This window comes from Cyclopterus lumpus, chromosome 11 (assembly GCF_009769545.1).
Source record: "Cyclopterus lumpus isolate fCycLum1 chromosome 11, fCycLum1.pri, whole genome shotgun sequence".
NCBI classification, from domain to species: Eukaryota; Metazoa; Chordata; class Actinopteri; order Perciformes; family Cyclopteridae; genus Cyclopterus; species Cyclopterus lumpus.
The window spans coordinates 2027270-2049554 of record NC_046976.1 but is presented as its reverse complement, the minus strand read 5'-3'; the positions used below and the strand labels follow the sequence as shown (position 1 = coordinate 2049554).

Genomic DNA, 22285 nt, shown 5'->3' with positions numbered 1-22285 from the left:
ACTCACTCCCCAAACCCGCCTTCCCTCTGCTCCACCAATCACAGGCCAGCCTCGACCAACATTCACATTGCCTCACCGTGATTGGCTAGAGAGAGGGAGTTAATGACCGACCCCTCCAAATACAAAGCCCCCCTTTACAGTACTTTTACTTCCTTATTATTTGACAACTTTAGTTAGAGTTTCTTTTCGAATTAGGATTTTTGCACACAATAAATATGAAGAGCTTTGAGCTATGAGTTGGACCAAACAAATAAATTGTTAAGCTGTCCCTTGGAAGATAAAAATAGAACAATAATTGTATTATGTTCGTAATATTTGTATGTTCATTGTTGAGACAACTCAATTGTTCATGATAATAAAGATTGTTCCTGCAAACAGAGAGAATGGACAACCGAAACATGATGCCTCATCTGTAACATGATGAAGTAAGGTGCACACACCTCCTCAAGGTGCGTCTGCAACAACCACTGCTGTGATTCAATGCTGTCTAGACTGGGGCTATCCATGGCATCCAAGTGAAGTGTATCAAGGCATTAAGGCATGATACACTTCATTTAAATGTATCCAGGCAATCGGCTCAAAGTTGTTGTATGAGACATTTCATAGAATCTTGCCAAAAACCAAACGAATTGCCTTGATAATAAAGAGGGGAAGTTTCATCGTGATATCTATTGTTAACCCTTAAGTGCATTTTCCTCATATGCCAACCAACTTTTACTCAAGTAACATATGAAGGACTTTTACTAGCAACAGGAAGTATTTATATCCTCCCTTCACCACTCTCTGAAAGTGATGCAACATTACATCCAACTGACTGTCAGATGGACATGAGGCTGCACCATCAAGCTAGCAGAATTACAGTAGCATCCCCCTCGTCCGTGGATATAGACTTCAAAATAAATCATATACCGAAGAATCGCAAGCTATCAGGATGATAATTGACTGTTCATGAGCTAAGAAAAGGCCTCCGCAATCAAAACAATTCAAACTATATTTTATTATATATGGGCTACATACACTATGTAGTCATAATGGGACACATATTTATATAATTTCACCACTGCTAGTATGCAAGTTATCTATAGCAGAACATGATGTCCATACGATAAACTACTAACTGTTGTATTGTCCAGCTGTAGTGTATTCTCTCGATTTTACAACACATAATGTGTGCCCTGCATTGTTGCTTTTCGCTCACAGCGGCAACGTGCGCTCTTATTTTGAAGGCACGGCCACTACTTCCGAATAACCATTATGCGTCTTGACCGTAGGGAGCCGGTGCATCCGAGAGCGGTTACTGTTTTAGCCGTCAGTGCTACGGGAAACGTGTGCAGAAACAAGGTAAGTCACGTGGCTCAGCGAGTCCGTGTCGTACGTCTGTCTCGTGCGTTAGACGGAAATAGGGACTTTTCACTCGAATGGAGTTTTCTACTCAATTTACGGTACGAACACACACACACACATACACACGCACACGCACACACACACACACGCACACACACACACACACACACACACACACAGCGCATCACTACGGACACACTCTGAATTGTTTGGGTGTGACTGTTACGAACAAATTCGTCGTATTAATGAGAGCCGCAGCATTTTGGTTCGTAGAAATCAGTGCACGAGACAGCATTCACGGGGCGGAGCTCCCCGCCGGCAGCGCTGCTTGTCGACCCAGTAGACACTCGGATCTCCGTGGTCAAATCAGCCGGCACTGACATTGTTGTGCGCCTATATGCAGACATTTATGGTAAACACGTTCAAACGACCCAGATCGGGAGCGTGCGAGGGTTTTTGCAAAGTTTGCGGAAAAATCCACATGACACAACATCTGGTTTTTAAAATAAGAAGTCGACAAATCGTATACTTGTATGGAAAATATATTAAATAAATAATATTCACATTAAGTATAAAACATGTGATCTGCTTCTAGTGAATTAAGGTGAAAATACAACTCCATTGTGTGTAAAGTGTCTTTATTCTTTGATGTAAGTGTTAATGGAATGGAGTGTTAATATCTAAATGACTGACTGAAATGTATGTTTTTAGAATATTTCTGACCACATCCAAATATCTTAACTGTACCAATTCAGATATTTTACAAAGTAAGAACGGAATTGATGTTGTACCTTTCAAATAGATCATTTCTGGTAAAAATATAATTGTCTCAATATGTCGAGCAATGTCTAATTCACATGTGTATGATACAAAAGTTGATTTTGGCATATTTGAGGTGCTATAGACATACTTTCCTCAATAATTCCAAATATTAGTGATGTTGAAGGGATCTCTGTCTACACATGCACAGCAAATGAAACACATTTACTTTACCAATTAGGAGATATTCCAAATTAAATGTCGTACCTTTATACTTAAAAAGGAACATTTATGGATATTACAAGTTAAATAAAATTACATTTTGCAATACATCAAGGCAATGGCTTATGCATATGTGTTAAGGACATGGAGGACTCCATCCATACTGACAATCAAACATTTTTACTGTCTAGATTGGGAGATATTTAACATTGCCCATAGGTGTGAATGTGAGAGTGAATGGTTGTATGTCCCTACATGTGCCCTCGATGGACTGGCGGCCTGTCCAGGGTGTCCCCTGCCTTCGCCCTATGTCAGCTGGGATAGGCTCCAGCGCCCCCGCGACCCTAATGAGGATAAGCGGTATTGAAAATGGATGGATGGATGGATGTTGTATCTTTTTATTTCTGAAAGAAAATATATTGATATTAAAAGTTAATTAAAAATAAATTTTACAATAAATCCAGGCAATGGCTAATGCAGATGTGTTAAGGACATGTAGCACTCCATCCATACTGACAATCATTTTTTACTGTCTAGATTAGCAGATATTTCACATTACAAGTCATATATTTGTACTTCAAAAAGAAATTTAAGCTGCGAGCAGCGATGAACGGGTCCTCGCGCATTCGCGCCAGTCGGGGGCGCCGGCGGGACACCAACCCGCTCGGCCGAGAACGCAGGGCCGCCGGTCGTACGTTTTACCGTTTGTCGCGTTTGTACCGTTTGTTGTAACGCTGATTTAACAGACAATACAACAGCGGCAAAAACTTGCAAGACACTACAGGGAATTGAACCCCATCCCAGGGAACCATGAGTACCATCACCAGTGTCTTTTGCTTATTTTAGGCTACATGAAGTTAAGCAAAACCTGCATTAGCAATAGCATGAGCATTTATATTTCATAATTGGCCATTATGTAAGATTATTACATTTGGATGAGTATTAAGTTTTATATTATTGCCATACATGACAAATGTTGTCAAAAATGTTTGAAAGTTATACATGCTCTTGTAATGCAGGAAAATAAACCCTCTTTTATGTTTGTTTTATACTTAAAACATTTAAAAGTACAGGAACTTGAACAGTCAACAAGCATAACATTATACAACACAAGATTTTGGAATAAAAGACTTTATAAAAAAATACATAGAAAGACTTCAAGACATACAAAATATATACAAATACGTTTTACAGTCAAGATATTTTAAACACTATATACAAAGTTTTACAGTCAACATTAATATAAATATTTGCCAACCCCAAACTACAAAGCCCACCCGATGCACAAACTGCCTCTCATCATTTGATTATACACCCTTTTGGCAGGGTCAAAACCGTGAGATCAGTCCGTAAGGCAAGGTAGGGAGGCAGGCGGCAGGCGGCAGGCAGCAGGCAGCGCGGCAGCAGGCAGCGCGGCAGCAGGCAGCGCGGCAGCAGGCAGCGCGGCAGCAGGCAGCGCGGCAGCAGGCAGCGCGGCAGCAGGCAGGCAGCAGGCAGCGAGGCAAGAAGCAGGCAGGGAGGCAAGAAGCAGGCAGCGAGGCAAGCAGCGCAGCAGGCAGCAAGGCAAGAAGCAGGCAGCGCAGCAGGCAGCGAGGCAAGAAGCAGGCAGCGAGGCAAGAAGCAGGCAGCAAGGCAAGAAGCAGGCAGCGAGGCAAGAAGCAGGCAGCGAGGCAAGCAGCGCAGCAAGGCAAGAAGCAGGCAGCAAGGCAAGCAGCAGGTAGCAGGCAGGCAGCGAGGCCTATGGATATTAAAAGGTCAATACAAATATTATTATCAATAAATCCAGGCAATGACTGATGCACATGTGTTCCGTATCTGACTCCACCCATATTGAGAATCAGATGGACCAATTAAGATTTTTTCTAAATGATCACACATTTGTCATGTGTACAGATGAACAGCATTTACAAAGTTACATAAACACATTACATGAATATGACAATGTATGAATGGAACTCCAATCCATGAAACAGAAGGAGGTAGAGAGGAGGCGCATCAGCAGGGCCAACGCGGGAGGCCGGCTCACCAGGCATCAGACACCTCCAGGTCCAATGGACCCTATGAGACGTGAAGTCACAACGACTCCGGGGAGGAAGCAGAGTTAATAAGGTGCAATGGAGAGATGTAAATTCATCCATAAGGAGAGAGAGGAGATGAGATAGGTGCTCAGTGTATCCTAAAACATCCCCCACCAGCCTATAAGCCTATAGCAGCATATCAAGGGGCTCGACCAGGGCAAACCTGATTCAGCCCTAACTATAAGCACTATCAAACAGGAAAGTCTTAAGTCTACTCTTAAATGAGGTGACTGTGTCTGCCTCCCGGACTGAAAGTGGAAGCTGGTTCCATAAAAGAGGAGCTTGATAACTGAAGGCTCTTGCTCCCATCCTACTTTTTAGGACTCTATGAACCACAAGTAGCCCCGCATTTAGTGAGCGCAGCTCTCTAGTGGGGCAATATGGTACTACAAACTCCTTAAGATATGATGATACCAATCAAGGCTTTGTAGGTGAGGAGAAGAATTTTAAATGTGATTCTTGATTTTACAGGGAGCCAGTGCAGAGCAGCTAATACAGGAGTAATGAGATCTTTTTTCTTAGTTTTTGTGAGTACACGAGCTGCAGCATTCTGGATCAACTGGAAGGATTTAAGAGACTTATTAGAGCAGCCTGATAATAAGGAGTTGCAGTAATCTAGTCTGGAAGTAACAAACGCGTGGACCAGCTTTTCTGCATGTTTTTGGGACAAGATGTGCCTGATTTTTGAAATGTTACGTAGATGAAAAAATGCAATCCTTGAGATTTGCTTAACATGGGAGTTAAAGGACAAGTCTCGGTCAAAGATAACGCTGAGATTCTTTACAGTGGTGTTGGATGCCAGGGCAATGCCATCTACAGAAACCACATCACCAGATAATTGATCTCTGAGGTGTTCAGGGCCGAGTTAAATAACTTCAGTTTTGTCATCAGGAAGTTAGAGGTCATCCATGTTTTTATGTCTTTAAGACATTCTTGAATTTTAGAGAGCTGGTTGGTCTTCTCTGGTTTGATCGATAAATATAATTGAGTATCATCTGCATAATAATGAAAGTTTATGGAGTGTTTCCTAGTAATGTTGCCCAAAGGAAGCATATATAAGGTAAATACAATTGGTCCAAGCACAGAACCTTGTGGAACTCCGTGATAAACGTTGGTGGTCATTGAGGCTTCATCGTTTACAAATACAAATTGAGATCGATCTGATAAATAGTATTTAACCCAACTTAGTGCGGTACCTGAAATGCCAACCGATTGATCCAGTCTCTGTAATAGGATGTCATGATCAATGGTGTCGAACGCAGCACTAAGGTCTAACAAAACAAGTACGGAGATGAGTCCTCTATCAGCACTAAGGTCTAATAATACCAGTACGGAGATGAGTCCTTTATCTGATGCAATTAGGAGGTCATTTGTAATTTTCACCAGTGCTGTCTCTGCTGTGGTGTTTTCTAAATCCTGACTAAAACTCCTCAAATAAACTATTCTGATGTAGAAAGTCACACAACTGATTTGCGACTACTTTCTCAAGGATCTTAGAGAGGAAGGGAAGGTTAGAGATTGGTCTGTAGTTAGCCAACACCTCTGGATTAAGAGTGGGCTTCTTCAGGAGAGGTTTAATTACAGCTACTTTGAAGGAATGTGGTACATGGCCTGTTAGCAAAGACACATTAACAATATCCAACAGTGAGGTGCCAATTAAAGGCAACACGTCTTTAAGCAGCCTCGTTGGGATGGGGTCTAAGAGACAGGTAGACGGTTTAGAAGTAGAAACCGTTGAGGACAATTGGTCTAGGTTAATGGGAGAAAAGCTATCCAAATATACACCAGGGCATACAGCCGTTTCCAAGGCCACTCCTCTTAAGGACAGATCGGCAGTAGTTGAGGGCAAGAGATCATCAATCTTGCCTCTAATAGTTCAAATCTTTTCATTGAAGAAGTTCATGAAGTCATTACTACTGAGGTCTATAGGAATACACGGCTCCACAGAGCTGTGACTCTCTGTCAGCCTGGCTACAGTGCTAAAGAGAACCCTGGGGTTGTTCTTATTTTTCTCTATTACTGATGAGTAATAGGCTGCTCTGGCATTACGGAGAGCCTTTTTATATGTTTTTTAAGGCTATCTCGCCAAACTAAGCGTGATTCTTCCAGATTGGTGGAACGCCATATACTTTCGAGCTTTCGTGAAGTTTGCTTTAGGTCGCGGGTCTGAGGGTTATACCAGGGAGCAAACCTCCTTTGCCTCACTGTCTTTTTCTTCAGTGGGGCTATCGAGTCTAGTGTCATTCTCAGTGAGCCTGTAGCACTATCGACAAGATGAGTCATTATAATGAGAGTAGGCATGATGAAAAAGTTACGGAGTCAGAGCGGGTAAAGGGTGTGGAGCAGTGATAGCTAAAAAACAGGTTTTTCAACTATCCAGAGTAGCTGCTCTTTGCTACTCTGATCTCCTTTGTCACTGTGTTCTTGAGCACAGGCTGTGTATAAGAAGTGTACAGAGTAATCTTGACCCGTTGGTTTGTGGACTGATGGGATGAAGCCTTGATTTCGGCGATTTGGTCGTCGCCATCTTGTATTTTCGCAACCAATGAACATTTGCTACCATATTTGGAATGCAGAGGAGTAAAGTATAAATGCGATATAAGGCTCTAGTAGCGGCAGTAACCTGTCAATCACAGTAAGCCCCGCCCTAAAGCACTCCCTGCTTTATGGTCTGTTTGACTCTAAATGGAGCATCATTTACTAAATGAACATCATGCTGTATTGAAGAAGACTTGAAACTAGAGATTGAGACCATGAACTCATGATTTATTCCCTCAGTAAACTTTGTAAACATGAGAGAAGTAGTCATTTATATAGACTTCTATACAACCAGAGGAGTTGCCTCCTGGTGGTCAGTAGAGAGAATGCAGTTTTGAAGACACATCCACATCGGCTTTACTCGGCCAAACCGGAGGTTGCCGGCTGGTTTCTGGCTCGGTTGTACAGGAGTCTGTCCCCTACCCCTGTAGACCTCCTCCTTGACCTGGCGGAGCTGCGGGTTTCACAGCAAACCTCTTGTGATTATATGTGCTGAAGGTTTGAGTCGGCACACACACATCTACAAAAACTGATCCAAGATATGTCGGTGAGATCATCCAGGTCTGTTGCGTTAAGAAAACACAGCAATCAGTGCAGTAGCCTTTTGCTCCTTTTGTTACATGTGACCAGTCGGCCGCAGTTAATCTGATTTAGGAGTTACAGGTCTGCTATTTGAATATCGTTGAAGCTCATATTCAAGTGTTCTGGAGGGTTGCTGAGCAGACCAGCATTTTTTTCTATGATTACATATTAATAGTCTTGCTCAATAATGATTTTAAAGGCCTGGTAAGGGTAGCACATTCAATGCTGTGAAATGAATCTCCTTACACTCAGTAAAGTTTTAGATTCCTCAGAAATCTAAAACTTTGGGAACATTGTATTCGTTTTCCACAATTTAATAAAAAAAACAACAGGTAGTTCTTGGTTCTGGACGACATTGAGTTTGTACGCCACGATATTTAACATTTTAGATTATTAGTGGTTCATTGTATTGTTATAAACGGCATACTAATCAACACTGTCTTTTCTCTTCCACAGCTGTGAAATGTGTGGAATCTGGGCTTTGTTTGGCAGTGATGAGTGTCTGTCGGTCCAGTGCACCAGTGCCATGAGGATCGCTCACAGGGGCCCTGATGCCTTCCGCTTTGAGAATGTCAACGGCTTCACCAACTGCTGTTTCGGCTTCCACCGGCTGGCTATTGTGGACCAGCTGTATGGCATGCAGCCCTTACGCATCAAGAAGTTCCCTTTTTTGTGGCTCTGCTACAATGGAGAGATCTACAACCATCGCACGGTGAGACATGCTGACCACTTCTGTATCTTAAAGGTCCCGCGTGCAGGAGGATATAGTGCCATCTGGTGGTGAGGTTTCAGATTGCAACCGACTGAAACTCCCCCCGTGTCCCGAGCACGTTTAGGAGAACTATGGTGTAGCTTGTAGAAACATGGCGGACCCCGAAAAAGAACCCGCTCCCTGTGTGGCTGTAAACGGCTCATTCTAAGGCAACAAAAACAGACTATTCTTAGCTACAGGTAAAGAACACATACTTATTAATCTCATATTCTATTCTGCCAGTGGATCACATCTCAGTGCCGTAGTGCTGTTCATTTAACAACTAACCAGTTATCATAAAACTTAACCAAGAGTTTTTGTGGCTGATGCTGATATTATAACTTCAGATTGTATTGATATAATGTCAGATATTCCTTTTTTGCATAAACTAAATATTTGATATTATGGAGTGTGACATTTTATAATGTAAAATAAACTCTCATGAACAAACTGTGATGGAAACAACAATCTTGCAATTTCTTGCATATACACCAGGGGTGTAAAACTCAAATACACAGTGGGCCGAAATAAAGAAAAGTCAAGAGCCAGATGGGTTCAACGTTTATTGAAAACTTCACGGATGAAAATTGACAGCTGGGCAGTATCAGAAGTGTCGGTGCTCTCATCCGCAGCGAGGGAGTATGCGATGAAATCTTTTCCCTTTCCCACAAGCTGTTGTTGGAGATTGGCAGCAAGGTGACGCACACGGTCAGCATCGGTGTTTCGGCTTAGGCTCACATTTAAAAATGCTTGCCTTTTTTTCTGGGCACACGGCGTCGCAATTTTGCAACCTCTGCTGCCACAATAAAACTGGCCTTTACAGCAGCCTCGCTTTGTGATTTGGCTTTAGTGAACATAGCCTGCTGTGACACCGGACTTCTTTTTAACTCCTCTACCTTCTGTAGCCTTGTGTCGTGTCCAGATGCTTGTATCTGTCTTGGTGCTTCGTTTCATAGTGTCTTCTTATGTTGTATTCTTTCATTACAGCCACACTGTCTCCACACAGAAGACACACAGCTTTTCCTTTTACATCCGCGAACATATACTGTGCCTCCCACCTGTTTTCAAATTACACCTTTCGTTTAGCCATTTTTTGGGGAGAGGGATAGTTGAAAGTTGACACAAGTGGTATGCAATACAGACGGGCCCGCGATTGACATGCCGACACACGGACAGTGCATTGTGGGATTTGTAGTATTATGGTGGTGCGTGCGATATACTGTCAGGGCCAACTCTAATAGTAAATAGATTTTATCATGCGGGCCAAAGATAATTCATTCAAGGGCCGGATGTGGGCCGCGGGCCTTGAGTTTGACACGTGATATACACAGATACTGATATATCTGTGGTAAGCTACTATTGGCCAATATTTCCCCCCTGCTGCCTCATTGGTTAGACTCTACAGAACACTTGAAACATATTGAGTCCTCAAGATACGATACGAATCATGACAGAGGTCCTCCGAACAAATACAATAAATCTAATTATAAATATATATAATGATCTATTGCTTCTGTCCATCCGGGGAGAGGGATCCTCCTCTGTTGCTCTCCTGAAGGGTTCTTCCCTTTTTCCCCCGTGAAAGGGTTTCTGTTTTTTTGGGAGCTTTTCCTGATCCGACGTGAGGTCAAAGGTCAGGGATGTCGTATGTGTACTGATTGTAAAGTTTGTGTTTTTGGGCTATACAAAATAAATTGAATTGAATAATTCCTTACTTCCGGTGTGCACCAGTAAACACTATGCAGCAGTAAATGGCGTCGCAGTGTGTTCAAAGGTGGTTGCAATAACGTCTCTAAAATAACCCGCTCTGTTTTTCCTTTCAGCTGAGCAAGGAGTTTGACTTTGACCACCAGACTAAAGTGGACGGTGAGATCTTGCTGCACCTGTATGACCGCTTCGGCATCCAGAAGATGGCTTCCCTCCTGGACGGTGTCTTTGCCTTCATTCTGCTGGACACTGCCAACCGAAAAGTCTTTCTGGGAAGAGACACGTACGGCGTCCGGCCTTTGTTCAAATTCCTCACGGACGACGGATTTCTCGCAGTCTGCTCCGAAGCCAAAGGTAACGGGATAGTTTATCACAGGTCTTTTATACTCTACTTGTTTTACAGCTTCTTTTGTGCTCAACTGGTTTGTTATTCCGTTCACAGGACTCACAGACATCACCCGTGCTACGGCGTCCCCTGCCAACATCGTTGCCCTTCTCCCTGGCCACTTCGAGGCCTTTGATTTGAAGCAGAGCGGAAAGGTTCAGTCGGTTCAGATGGAGCCGTTTCACTGCTGCACTAAAGAGCCCGCCCATGCCGTCTACGACACCGTGGAGAGACTGCCTACGAGTATGAAAGTGCTCCCTGTTCTCCAGTGTGTGTGTGTTCACTCTTTTGGTAAACCATGTTTAATGAGTTTGAATCCCACCGGCGTCTCCGCAGGTTCTGATGAGGAAACGGTGAAAGGCAACATCAGAGCCCTGTTTGAGAATTCTGTGAGGAAACGTCTCATGGCTCAAAGGAGAATTGGCTGTCTTCTGTCAGGTAATGTCAAATATGGAAAATGACATACTTGATATGAACATAAGCCTTCGCTTAAATAAAAAGAATTGCCCTGGGTGATTTAAGAAAAAAAACAGCTTCTCATATCAAGTCAACATAAGATAAGATCAAAATAATCCTGTATTAGTGGGGACATTTACCGGATTGCAGCAGCAAGGGGGGACATCCCGAGTCATCCTGAACCAAAGCGAGCTAAACCTCTGGAGGGTGTGACATCGCGGACGTGATGGTTTTCCTCTGATTGACGGCGGCGGTGGTTTGTGTTGATCATGCTCACTCATGTTGTCTCTTCTTCAGGTGGTCTGGACTCCAGTTTGGTTGCTGCTACGCTGGTGAAGCTGGCCAAGGAGGAGAAGCTGCAGTATCCCATCCAGACCTTTTCCATCGGGTCGGAGGACAGTCCAGACGTCTTGGCTGCTCGTAAGGTCGGTTCTGATGGAAGGCCGTCGCACCATTGTTAGTCAGCACCGGTGGCTTCTAGCAGCCAGATCGGCCGTCGCCATGTTGAGAGCCATGTGGAGGCAATGGACAACCTCTGAATTTGACATTGAGCACCATTAAAAAATAATGATTATAGAAGGTTTAAAACTAATTATCTATTCAATTCAATTCAGTTTATTTTGTATTGCCCAGAATCACAAATTATTTGAAAATCCTTAACAAATACTTGCTCTAGAAATGTGTGACAAAAAATTGTGAAAATAACATATTTTATAGCACTACTAATTGAACCTATTTTAATTATCATTGAATTGTTTAACAATTAAATAAGGTTGCAGCTCACATCGGCAGCGAACACCACGAAGTGAACTTCACTGCAGAAGAAGGCATCCAAGTTGTGGAGGAAGTCATCTATCACCTGGAGACCTATGACATCACCACTGTACGCGCCTCTGTTGGTGAGGTTATATATATATACAGTATATACTATATCCTATTGTGGATATTGAATTGGGTCTTGAGAATTGTGGAATGTCACTGCTATTTGTTTCGTCTACTAAATGTCTTTTCTTACATTTTATGTTGAAATAAGTAATAACACTGGGAGGAGGACTAATTTGGTCTCCCATATCTACATCCCTTCTGCATAAACTACCTTTTATTGTCACTTATGTTTAAGAAAGACTCAACATTGTTCACAGTGGTTTTAACTCTATAATGGCCACTGATTTTGCCAAACAGGGCATTTCAGTAGTCGAGGTGCACGGCAGCACTTCGCTGCTTTGCTCCCACATCTCTGGAAGGTCGCCTCCCATTTCTGCTGATTGATATGACAAAAATGGGCCTATTGCATCGCTGCATCCCTTTTCCTACCGATTGGCTGGTTTGAATCTCAGTGGAATCCAGTGAGATTAGTTTGAATGACGGAAGAGGTCAACGGAGGCAACACGTGGGGCATTTAGAGGCATCGACCCAGCATCATGATAGGCATTGATAAAACCATAACACAAGGAATGACTGCAATCATGCGACTTTATCAAAGTCTGACAAAAAGGAGCTAAGATCCCATCGTACATGAGCAAACAAAGAAATAATTTTTTTAACCATGCATTTAATTTAAATATGTGACCATATGTTTTTTTTAATGTGGTCATTTGTTATTTTAACAGCATAAGTTGACATCACTCTATGCCATTATTTATTGTTCCATTTTGGTGGAGAAAAATGCTCCACGGGAAAAGACCATCTGTTAGTCGCATGAGCCGAGTCACATGGTTCATAATCAATCATCAGGGCCGCTCAGATCATCCTTTATAAGTGTAGCCATCTTTCATGCACTATTATTCATCATTAACACTGTGGCGTGTGGTTTGTATTGGGACACCTTCACGGTTCAGTTGAGGAAGTTTGTCTTCTGATTCCATTTCTTGTAAGTCAGCCCTTCTCCCTGTTTCCTCCGCTGTAGGGATGTACTTGATTTCCAAGTACATCAAGGAGAAGTCCGAAAGTGTGGTGATCTTCTCTGGAGAGGGCTCTGATGAGCTGACTCAGGGATACCTTTACTTCCACAAGGCAAGTCAATCTCCTTTTCTTTTTGCAAGCTCATGACCCATGAAACATAAGCGTCACAACATTTTACAAGCCACCATGCAAAACAGAGGTGTGCAGTTTGTTTGGGGCTCCGCAAGGAAGCCATTACAGCAACGGTTTGGGCCAACTAGGCTCCCTGACGGCCTTAAGACATGACCAGCAGCAGCTGAACATCTAGTCTTTGCTGACCTCCAGTGGAGGAAGTTCAGTGACGTAGAAGTGTCTCTTTTTTTACTCCAGTATTTGAGGATCAGGTCTTTAATTGAATAGCTTCAATAAAGACACACTGTCTTTATTGAAGCTATTCTGGGGATGTATCCATTACCTTTGTAACGGCTGTATAATGCCGACCTAACCAGGTCTCTGTATTTAAGGGGAGACAGTATGATGTAGTGTGACGGTACACAATATTCACGGTTTTATGGTCAAGCAGGTGGGATGCCATGCTGGACGTTCAGTTATTCACCCATGCAGTTATCATAAATATAAATCTAGATAAATGGCGTGTTACATTGCCATGGGCTCGGCGTGCATATTTGAAAGGAGGCGCTGTTGTACGTGGAGTGGAGCTGCTGACGTAGTCGAGTTCCTCCTCCAGGCTCCAACTCCCAAAGCGGCCGCAGAGGACAGCGTTCGGCTGCTGAAGGAGCTCTACCTGTTCGATGTCCTGCGTGCGGACCGCACCACTGCTGCACACGGGTAACGCCTCCCCCTCCCGGACAGAAGCGTCTTGTTGTCAAGCTGGAACCGTCAATTCTGCGTTTATCTTTGCCGAATAAAAACGGCTTAAACTGTTAATTGATAATTAAAATAGTTGCCCGTTAGTTTTCTGTCGTTTGACTAATTGATCCACGAATAGTTTCAGCTCATTTAATTAGTAGTTTACTCCCGGCTCTGAATGTTGGCTCTGCTTTGTTCTTGTTCGTCTGCAAGTCAATTAATTAAGCAGAAACCCGCTGACATAATGGACAGACATAAAAAAAATGGTACTAATTAATATTAGTGCAACAGCTTTTGATGAATGTCCTTTTCAGGCCTGATGGAAGGGCTGAAAGGTTTTTTAAATCATCTTTAAATCATTCATAAGAGCGTTCAACAGCAGCACCAACGGCAAAATGAATCACGCATTATAATTAAGGGCAGAATGTGATTAATGATATCTTAATACCGGCCTAAATATCTGCAATAATGGAGTCCATCCAAGCCAATAAGGTAATACTTATTTTCAATAAGTTTCTGAATAAAAAATGAGTCATACTAATAAGGCCATTGATCATCTACAGTAACACTAGTTCAGTTTTTTTACCCAAATGTCTTCCAATCCTTTCACTTTTTCATGAATTATTTGGTTATGGAATGTAATTCTGTATTCATGTCTCAGCTCATCTGACGCTGCGTTCCGTCTTTCAGTCTGGAGCTCCGAGTGCCGTTCCTGGACCACAGACTCACAGCATACTACCTCTCCCTGCCCGAGGAGATGAGGACCCCCAAGGTGTGTGTGTGTGTGTGCGTGTGTGTGTGCGTGTGTGCGTGCGTGCGTGCGTGTGTGCGTGCGTGTGTGTGTGTGTGTGTGTGTGTGTGTGTTAATAGTGTTGTCCTTACCTCCGCAGCATGGGGTGGAGAAGCATCTCCTGAGGGACTCCTTCAAGGATCTCAACTTGATCCCAGATGAGATCCTGTGGAGGCGCAAAGAGGCCTTCAGCGACGGTATGATGTCAGTGAAGAAGTCGTGGTACGTGTGCCTGCAGGAGCACCTGGAGTCCATGGTAAGTGTTCAACAGTGTTCCCTTCACATCGGGGTTCATTTTGGCCGCTAGTTTAGGTTGAAGGCCTTCGTGCAACCGACACAGGAATAAAAACTATTCATACCTGATGCAGATTTGTGACAGTTGCACCACTTGTTTGATAAAAGGTTGAGCAGACAACCAACTCCCAAGATCCTCTGGGCACAGAGCAGCATCTGCCATTGTTGTTCAGTTTAAGCTACTGTAAACTGCTTTATGGATTCCCCTCTGGTAAACTGTTACGCAGTGTATTTGTCCAGGGCTTTTATTGTGAAAGGGAAGAGCGGGAGGATCTGGTCTGCGTTTCCTTTGTCACGGTTGAAAGGAGTTCTAATGGGCTTGTTGGAGACGAGCCAGGACAGCATGCTGGTTAAATGCTCTGACGTCACTCACGTGGGCAACGACGACCTCGTGAGAGCGAAGCCGCGCGCCGCGCGTCAACTCCACCGACTGCAAGACGGGCGCTCACCTGATCTACGAGCTCATTGGCTTTTAGTTTTGTCAACAACCACCATGTTTTGTAGAAAATCCTATTTTTTCAGTGCTATTCTATTAGGCTATTACTCTCATGTTGAGCAATGAAGGTTTCATCAAAAAACACATCTTGTGGGATTGATAATAATAAAGCTTATGTATACAACGCATATCAAAATGGGGCCGCAACTTCAGGTCGTTGTGCAACCTGTGTCGTATAGTGGCGATAATTAATGCTCTTTAATGATGTCTTTAATGATGAAACCACCAGGAGGCGCCATAGTCAACCTGTCAAAGCTGTAGAAGTAATACAATACAATAGTGTGGCTGCAGGAAGAACACAAACCAAACCAAATGTAGCATTATATAACTTGTGTTGCTGGTGCATTTTTGTGACCATAGGTCTTATATCTTATAATATGTTGCTGCCAAATGAAATAGCTTACAGGATATTCAGTAGTCTATGAAAAGGAGATAAGAGTTTACAGATAATTACACTCCCTCCTCAGCTTAGTGGAGGGTTGGTTAATGGTGTTTGATTCTTCACAGTTGTTTTAGTTTCTCCGGCCTCTGGCGTTCCTTCGGATAACGAGAAGCGCCTCTGTGCGTCCTCGGAGCACTGAGTGGATAAACGAGTGTTCAGGGACCACCTCATGTGGTGTGTTTAACCCATTTACCTCAAATCATACCTTGATTTCTACATTACAATAATTGTTTGTCTCTGCCTTTTCTCGATACTTGCCCGAGATAAAAAACCTTTATTTGGGATTTGAGAAAGGAAATTGCGAACTGGCAGGCATACATGCAAGGTTTTCTAATCCAAATGTCTGTTTATTTAGCTGTGAATAACATGTCAACATTTACCCGACGTACACAGGAAGCCATCCGGGTCTGACCTGCGCTCTGTCCGTCTCTCAGGTGAATGACGACCAGATGGAGAAGGCTTCCAAGACGTTCCCTCACAACCCGCCGGCCACCAAAGAGGCCTACTACTTCAGGCAGGTGTTTGAGAAGCACTACCCCGGCCAGGCCGAGTGGCTCTCCCACTACTGGATGCCGCGCTGGACCAACGCCAGCGACCCATCGGCCCGCACCCTGGCCATCTACGAACCTGATAAAGAGCAGTGATTCGCTGGAGCAGCCGTGTGGGCGCATTCTACCCGTGTCATACTTTGTGTCATAGTTAGCTTCACTTTGTTAAACTCCGATTGACTTGAGCTTATTTGGAGCGAGTTGTGCTGAGCGTGTCGTACTCGTGTCCCTCCTTGTGATGGAGTTTGTTAGGCTCAGCTGAAGTATCGATGAGTCGGACCTGCGGCTTTAGGGGGTTGATCGTAAAGACATGGGACGCGTCACAGCTTTGTCCCCACTGGCAGCCCATCATGTCAGGGTTGACTTTATTCAGTGAACCCGTTTTACAATCTGAAAATAAAACTATAGAACTGGGTGGCAGCAGCCCACGTGAATGATGAGCCGTTAGGGGGCTGGTATTAATAAAACAAAATGTATATGCATATCAGTTTGCAATGTCTGGCTAATACTTTCGAAGGCACAAACAGCCCTGATTGGCAAATATTAAGTTTAATGTGTCAGTTTGATACATAATATTCAGTTAATGAATTTTGGCCGTTGCCATCTTGGTCTTTGTCCGTCAATCACCTTGTAGCCCCGCCCAAAGCACTGACCTGAGTTCCACACTTCAGGCCTCATAGGTGACCTTAGGCGTGATGATATTGTACATGTATTTGAATAGCTTCAGACTATCACTGGACTTCATACCCATGTGCCGTGTGTCTCCACGGTGGTTTAGTTTAACCTCAAATGGATTTATTTTGAGCTGCTGACTGGCAGATTACAAAATGTGTGCGAGACATTGGTGCTCTGGTCCGCAGCCGGGCTGTTTGGATGCATCATGTTGTCCACCTCACATCATGTTGTCCAGCTCACATCATGTTGTCCACCTCACATCATGTTGTCCAGCTCACATCATGTTGTCCACCTCACATCATGTTGTCCAGCTCACATCATGTTGTCCAGCTCACATCATGTTGTCCACCTCACATCATGTTGTCCACCTCACATCATGTTGTCCACCTCACATCATGTTGTCCACCTCACATCATGTTGTCCACCTCACATCATGTTGTCCACCTCACATCATGTTGTCCACCTCACATCATGTTGTCCAGCTCACATCATGTTGTCCACCTCACATCATGTTGTCCAGCTCACATCATGTTGTCCAGCTCACATCATGTTGTCCACCTCACATCACCGCCTCCTGCCCAACTGGGTTTCTACTTGTTGCTGCTGCTGAAATAAATTCACTTCTGACGTGTCCTGCCTCTGTCGGCCACCAGAGAGCGCCCTTACTTCACCTCTAAACAACAGTTTGTAGTCGTTTTTCAATCAAGGAATTCACAACTTGCAAGCCGAAAGTTGAATCGGTAAAGAAAATAATTTTAATATTTGTTGAACCATAACACACAGGTATCCTGTCATATCACACCATGTGTCCAGCTGGAGAACTTCTAAAAGCCAAAATGAGAACCGGTGTGTAGTATTTATAGAACAATCAACAGCATAGCCTTGCTTTGATGGTCCACAACAACATTTAGTCTTTTGTAGCATGGCAGATGGTGAAAAACGCTCACAGAAACCACTAACATCGATAACGAGGCCATTTCCCCCCGCTCCTCCACCTTCTGCTGGGGCAAATGTAAACTGGCACAGCACCGCTACGTCACTACAATGTGGAAAACAGAATCATATTTATTCGACTAACATCTATACACAGTTTGAATGAAAAGAGAAACCAGCGCCGTGGTGCCCCCTCCCACGGATGAGGAATGGTTGGACGAGGTGCCGGCTGGTGAAGGCTCAGCGGCGCTTGTCGTACGTCTGTATTGTGCTCCACTCATGCGAGCCTGCAGAGGGAGGAAGCCCGTTAGCGTCACACGGCCCCTTGCTTGCTCCAAAAGGAAGACGTGTCCCTGCATGCAACCTACCTGGCTCTTCTTGGCTCCTTTTCCCCATCAGGCCAACAAAAGAGTTGACTTTATGCCCTTCAAAGTAAGATGATTTGATTAGAAACGTCGTAAGTTAACTGCAGACAATTTTGGAAACACTGATGTCAAAAGTTAAAATTCCTCATGTCCACTGAAGAAAGCTACTGTTAAAAAGTCAGAACGTTTCTGATGATTTATATCGGATCTCATCGGCTGTTAAAATGTTTCTACCATCGTAGTCATCAGTTAATAGTTCCCTACATATTGGTTTTAATGTTAGTTCATAGCTGCTGTCTCCACACTGCCGGGTATAATACTACCACTTTAATTTGAGTCATCTCATCTTTTAAAAACCTTTAGAACCTCAGTCCCCAGATTAGAAACCTCGGATTGAGTGTATAAAAAAAGCAGCCGTGTGTATTCTGTGTGTGACCTTATGACCTTGTGCTCTCCTGGTTTGCATCACTTGTGGACTAAAGGAGCGTTTTTACTTTGAGAAGTGAAAAATGGAGTCTGCTTTTAATAATACAGAAAGGAAATTGGGATGGAATAAAAACAGGTTTCTTAGTGCCATTTTTAAGTGTTTTAAGCCTATTTTGATGATTATTATTGTGAATCTCAGGTATTCACTGTCGTCCTGTCAGCTCTTCAGTGTTGTAAATGTGACGGACAGCTGCATCGCAGGCCGACTGGGGCCTCTGTCAATCACAGTAATGGACTGTAATATGATCACGAAGGGGGGGGAATGTATTGGATTGGGGTGCTATACATTTATTGAGTGCCCTGAGGGAATATCTGACATTACACACATCAATATCTGCATTAGACTGATGAGTTAGTGGTAAATCTATCAAATATTCCCCCGCCGACTGGAGATGGAGAGGAGGACGGTTGAGTGAAAGTGAAGATTGGGGGTAGAATGCTCTTTATCCGTCACAAGCGTAAACAATCCAATTGCATTCTGGGATGTCCTTGGGGCATTGATTTCGGAGCTCTCCCCTCCCTAATGATGAGTGACTTCTAGTCAGGCCTGCATGAGATGTATGCTCACTTTAAGCCGCAGTGTGTTGCTTCAGAGTGAGTGACTAATTTAGACAACAAAAAGAGAAAATCCCCTCCTCCTCATTCCTGTTCCCGAGCGCTCCTTATCTCGTCCCTCTTAGTCCCACACGGTCGTCTCTGGACCGCCGTCCTTGCTGGCGAACAATCCTCTGTGGTTGTTGTTCAGTTAATTAAAACTCCCTCCGATCAACCCACTCTGTCTTAACCATTGAAGGAAACATACATATTTAATTTGTACTATTGTGAGTGAAATATGAAAGGCTCTTTCCCCCCCCCCGATGTGCTTCCACTATTTCTCTGCACCTGAAACCAAACGGCTCACCCATTTCCAGTTCACCAAGCAAGGTATATAAATATAAGGTATATTATAAGATATCCAGTCACAAATGTACACGTGGAGGAAATATCTTCGGCTGATTGCAGTATTTCTTTGTCTACATATGTTTTAGATGTGATAATTTTTCAGTCAACAAAATACTTTTTTTTTGACAAAGCACTAAGATTTCATTTGAATAAGAATACACTTAACTTTTGTTTTTTAGTGTCGGGGGAGGGGGGGTGGGGCCCTTATGACCTCAGTATTTCTAAAATGCCGCACAGTAGTATTTTCGTAACACATAAAATCCGTTTATCTGAAGACGCATGAATTATGGAGACGGTGGGTTTCCTTTACCGGACGGTGACGACGATAGGGTCGAGGAGCTTCTCACTGACTTGGAGAAGCTAATGAAATGACAGCTGAATGTGATGCTTTACTTACTCTTGCGGGTGATCTGTGCATTTGCTGTGGGAGGAAAGAGAGAGCGGTGTGTTAACAGGCGCACGCAGGAAAAGACAAGCGGGCGGCGTGCTGAGAGCGAGTCGTACCCATGGAGCGCTTCCCCATCAGCCCGATGAACTGGTGCGGCCGCGGCTTTCTCGTCATCCTCAGGAGGATTTCTCTCAGTGGGTCGTTGGCTTGCCAGCCATCCTGAGGAGGAGGAGGAGGGGGGAGGGGGGGGATCCGTTTTACTGTGTATTTAATGTCATAGAGCACCAACATGTTGGAGACATTTTGAACATGAAGCAGTGAAAATGTATTTTTATCTGGTCAGTTAGAAATGATTAAATGGCAGTCAAACATTTTAACTGTTCCTGAATGCATCTTAATTTGACATCATATACCCCCCCCCCCCCCTCACACACACACACACACAACGCACTAAGTAATAATCCATAAACGCTGCAGTTTTGAACTTCCCTTAAGTGTTCCAGGATATATTTCCACAGCGCGCATTAGTCCGGCCACTAATGTCACGTTCAGTGGCAGTGAGTGATAGTGGCTCTCTGGCCGCTCAGGCTGCTGATGGAGCAGCTTGGCACGTTGCCAACTCGCAATGTCAAAGCTTGGGCTCCAGCTCCCACTACTGTGCACTTAAAGGCTGGTTTAATTTCCGGTCGGCCGGACGGTCTCCATCATGATGGTGGTCTATAAGAAAGCTGTCTGTCTGTCTTTCTGATACAAATCAATTTGAACACATTTTATTGATCAAACTATGCATTTGCCGTGTCTCATTTTGGAATATTATTGAATCTGCACGGAGAACACAGAGGAGCATTATCTCTCACTTTTTCTCTCTTTTTTTTCTCGAACAAACTGAAACTGATCAGTCACACAACTGCTTCCAATTAATGGAGGTAGAGAAGTGTGACACAGCGTGTTAGCAGTCTTCATCATATTCATCATAGTCTGCTCATAATGATGGCGAATGGAGAGGGAGCAAAGCATGATTAAAAGATGACAAAAACACTCAAAGAAAACCCACAACTCTAATAATCTGTAAACATCTCATCATTATTGCGCAACTCCCGTTTAATAACTTCAAGTAAAAACAAACAAAAACTAGAGTCTAGTATCTACAGTTTGTATGCAACTTTCCTCCAGAAGATTAAAGAACGCATATGAGTTCCTACTCTCTAGGCATGAAAGGAACACGTGGCATATTCTTTAATAACCAGTGTGAAGTTATAGCAAATCATGAAATCCCAACGTACACATAGCTATACAAATGTATCTAATTGTCCAATATGAATAAGTGTGTTGCAGCAGACTACCTGGATGTCGTTCGTGGCCGTCCAGTAGTCCGCCTCCTCCGTGGGGTCCTTTTCCTCGCAGAACACGTGAGCGACGGCGAGCAGCGCCATGAAGGCGGGAAGGAGCTTCCTCATGGCCGGCGGGGGTCGAGCTGGACTCGCTGCTGCGGAACTTCGAAACAATGGCACGAGGAGACGAGCGAGGTTCGAGGCTCGAGCAGCAGCTGTTCTGTGCGCGCACTGCTTCTTTTCCCAAAGAGCTCAACAGTAGTCCATGGCGCGCGCGCGTGCGTGCGTGCGTGCGTGCGTGCGTCAAAAGAAAACGACGTGCCGGGATCCCCAAAAAGCTGTGCGCGCGCTCAGCCCCACTGCAGCAGGCGGCTTGTTCGTCTCGTGCGTTCTGCTTGTCCGGAGAGCCTCGCGCGCGCCTCTTTATATACCCGCCGCTCCGGTAGTGTGATTACTCGCGAGGAAGTTACAGGCAAAGCCCTTTTTTGTTTTTGTTTGCACGCGCTGTAAATGTCGTGCGTCACTGGACGTTCTCCACCTTGAAGCCTCGATATGATCCGAGATATGCATAAAGTCTTTGAGTAAGCCGGCAGCTGAGTGTCGTTGAGGGGCCTTATGGCTGGGAGTCTTTGATGGAGGACATGTTACAGTCTGACCAATGAAGAGAAGGACGCTCGTGTTGTATTCACGGGTGTGTTCTTTCTGATTTGGTGATTCAGTGGCAGTGAAAGTGTCGCTTCCAAACAGGCACATGTAGAGGCTGCTCGGGCCACCGGGCCTCGTCCTGCGGTCTGTCCTCAGTGATTGGTCGGGTGGTCCTCACTCGGTGTCTTTGATCACCCGGAAGTAAGACGGAACCGTGTGTTTCTATAGCATGTGGCATAGCTGTCTGTAGCAGCAGTGTAATAACGCCTCGACCTTAACCCGATTGACAATGTAATACAACTCAATAATAGTGTGAACTTGACTCATATTGTAATAACATTTTTCAGGTGTTTTTTTGTTTTTTGTTTGCTGACAAT

At 44.1% G+C, this 22285-nt stretch overlaps 2 protein-coding genes across 3 annotated transcripts; one reads left to right on the top strand and one right to left on the bottom strand.

Annotated features, from left to right (window-relative positions):
- Positions 1–1234: 1234 nt before the first annotated feature.
- On the top strand, positions 1235–17449 carry asns (asparagine synthetase). Of its 2 annotated transcripts, none has more exons than XM_034544959.1 (12): positions 1235–1341; positions 7980–8235; positions 10098–10335; positions 10424–10609; positions 10703–10804; positions 11120–11247; positions 11595–11721; positions 12729–12835; positions 13452–13552; positions 14264–14345; positions 14464–14619; positions 16030–17449. In XM_034544959.1, exons 2-12 carry the CDS (start codon positions 7987–7989, stop codon positions 16237–16239), a joined length of 1686 nt encoding a protein of 561 aa, XP_034400850.1. In that variant the 5' UTR covers positions 1235–1341; positions 7980–7986; the 3' UTR covers positions 16240–17449. The 2 variants fall into 2 exon arrangements, with proteins under 2 accessions (XP_034400850.1, XP_034400851.1); XM_034544960.1 differs by having other exon boundaries at positions 1310–1442.
- A 100-nt stretch (positions 17450–17549) lies between these two features.
- Positions 17550–21490, bottom strand: tac1 (tachykinin precursor 1). The gene is made up of 5 exons (XM_034544962.1): positions 21276–21490; positions 20049–20151; positions 19942–19965; positions 18120–18176; positions 17550–18038 (listed from the first exon to the last, which is right to left on the bottom strand). Exons 1-5 carry the CDS (start codon positions 21387–21389, stop codon positions 17992–17994), a joined length of 345 nt encoding a protein of 114 aa, XP_034400853.1. The 5' UTR covers positions 21390–21490; the 3' UTR covers positions 17550–17991.
- Between the last annotated feature and the right edge of the window lie 795 nt (positions 21491–22285).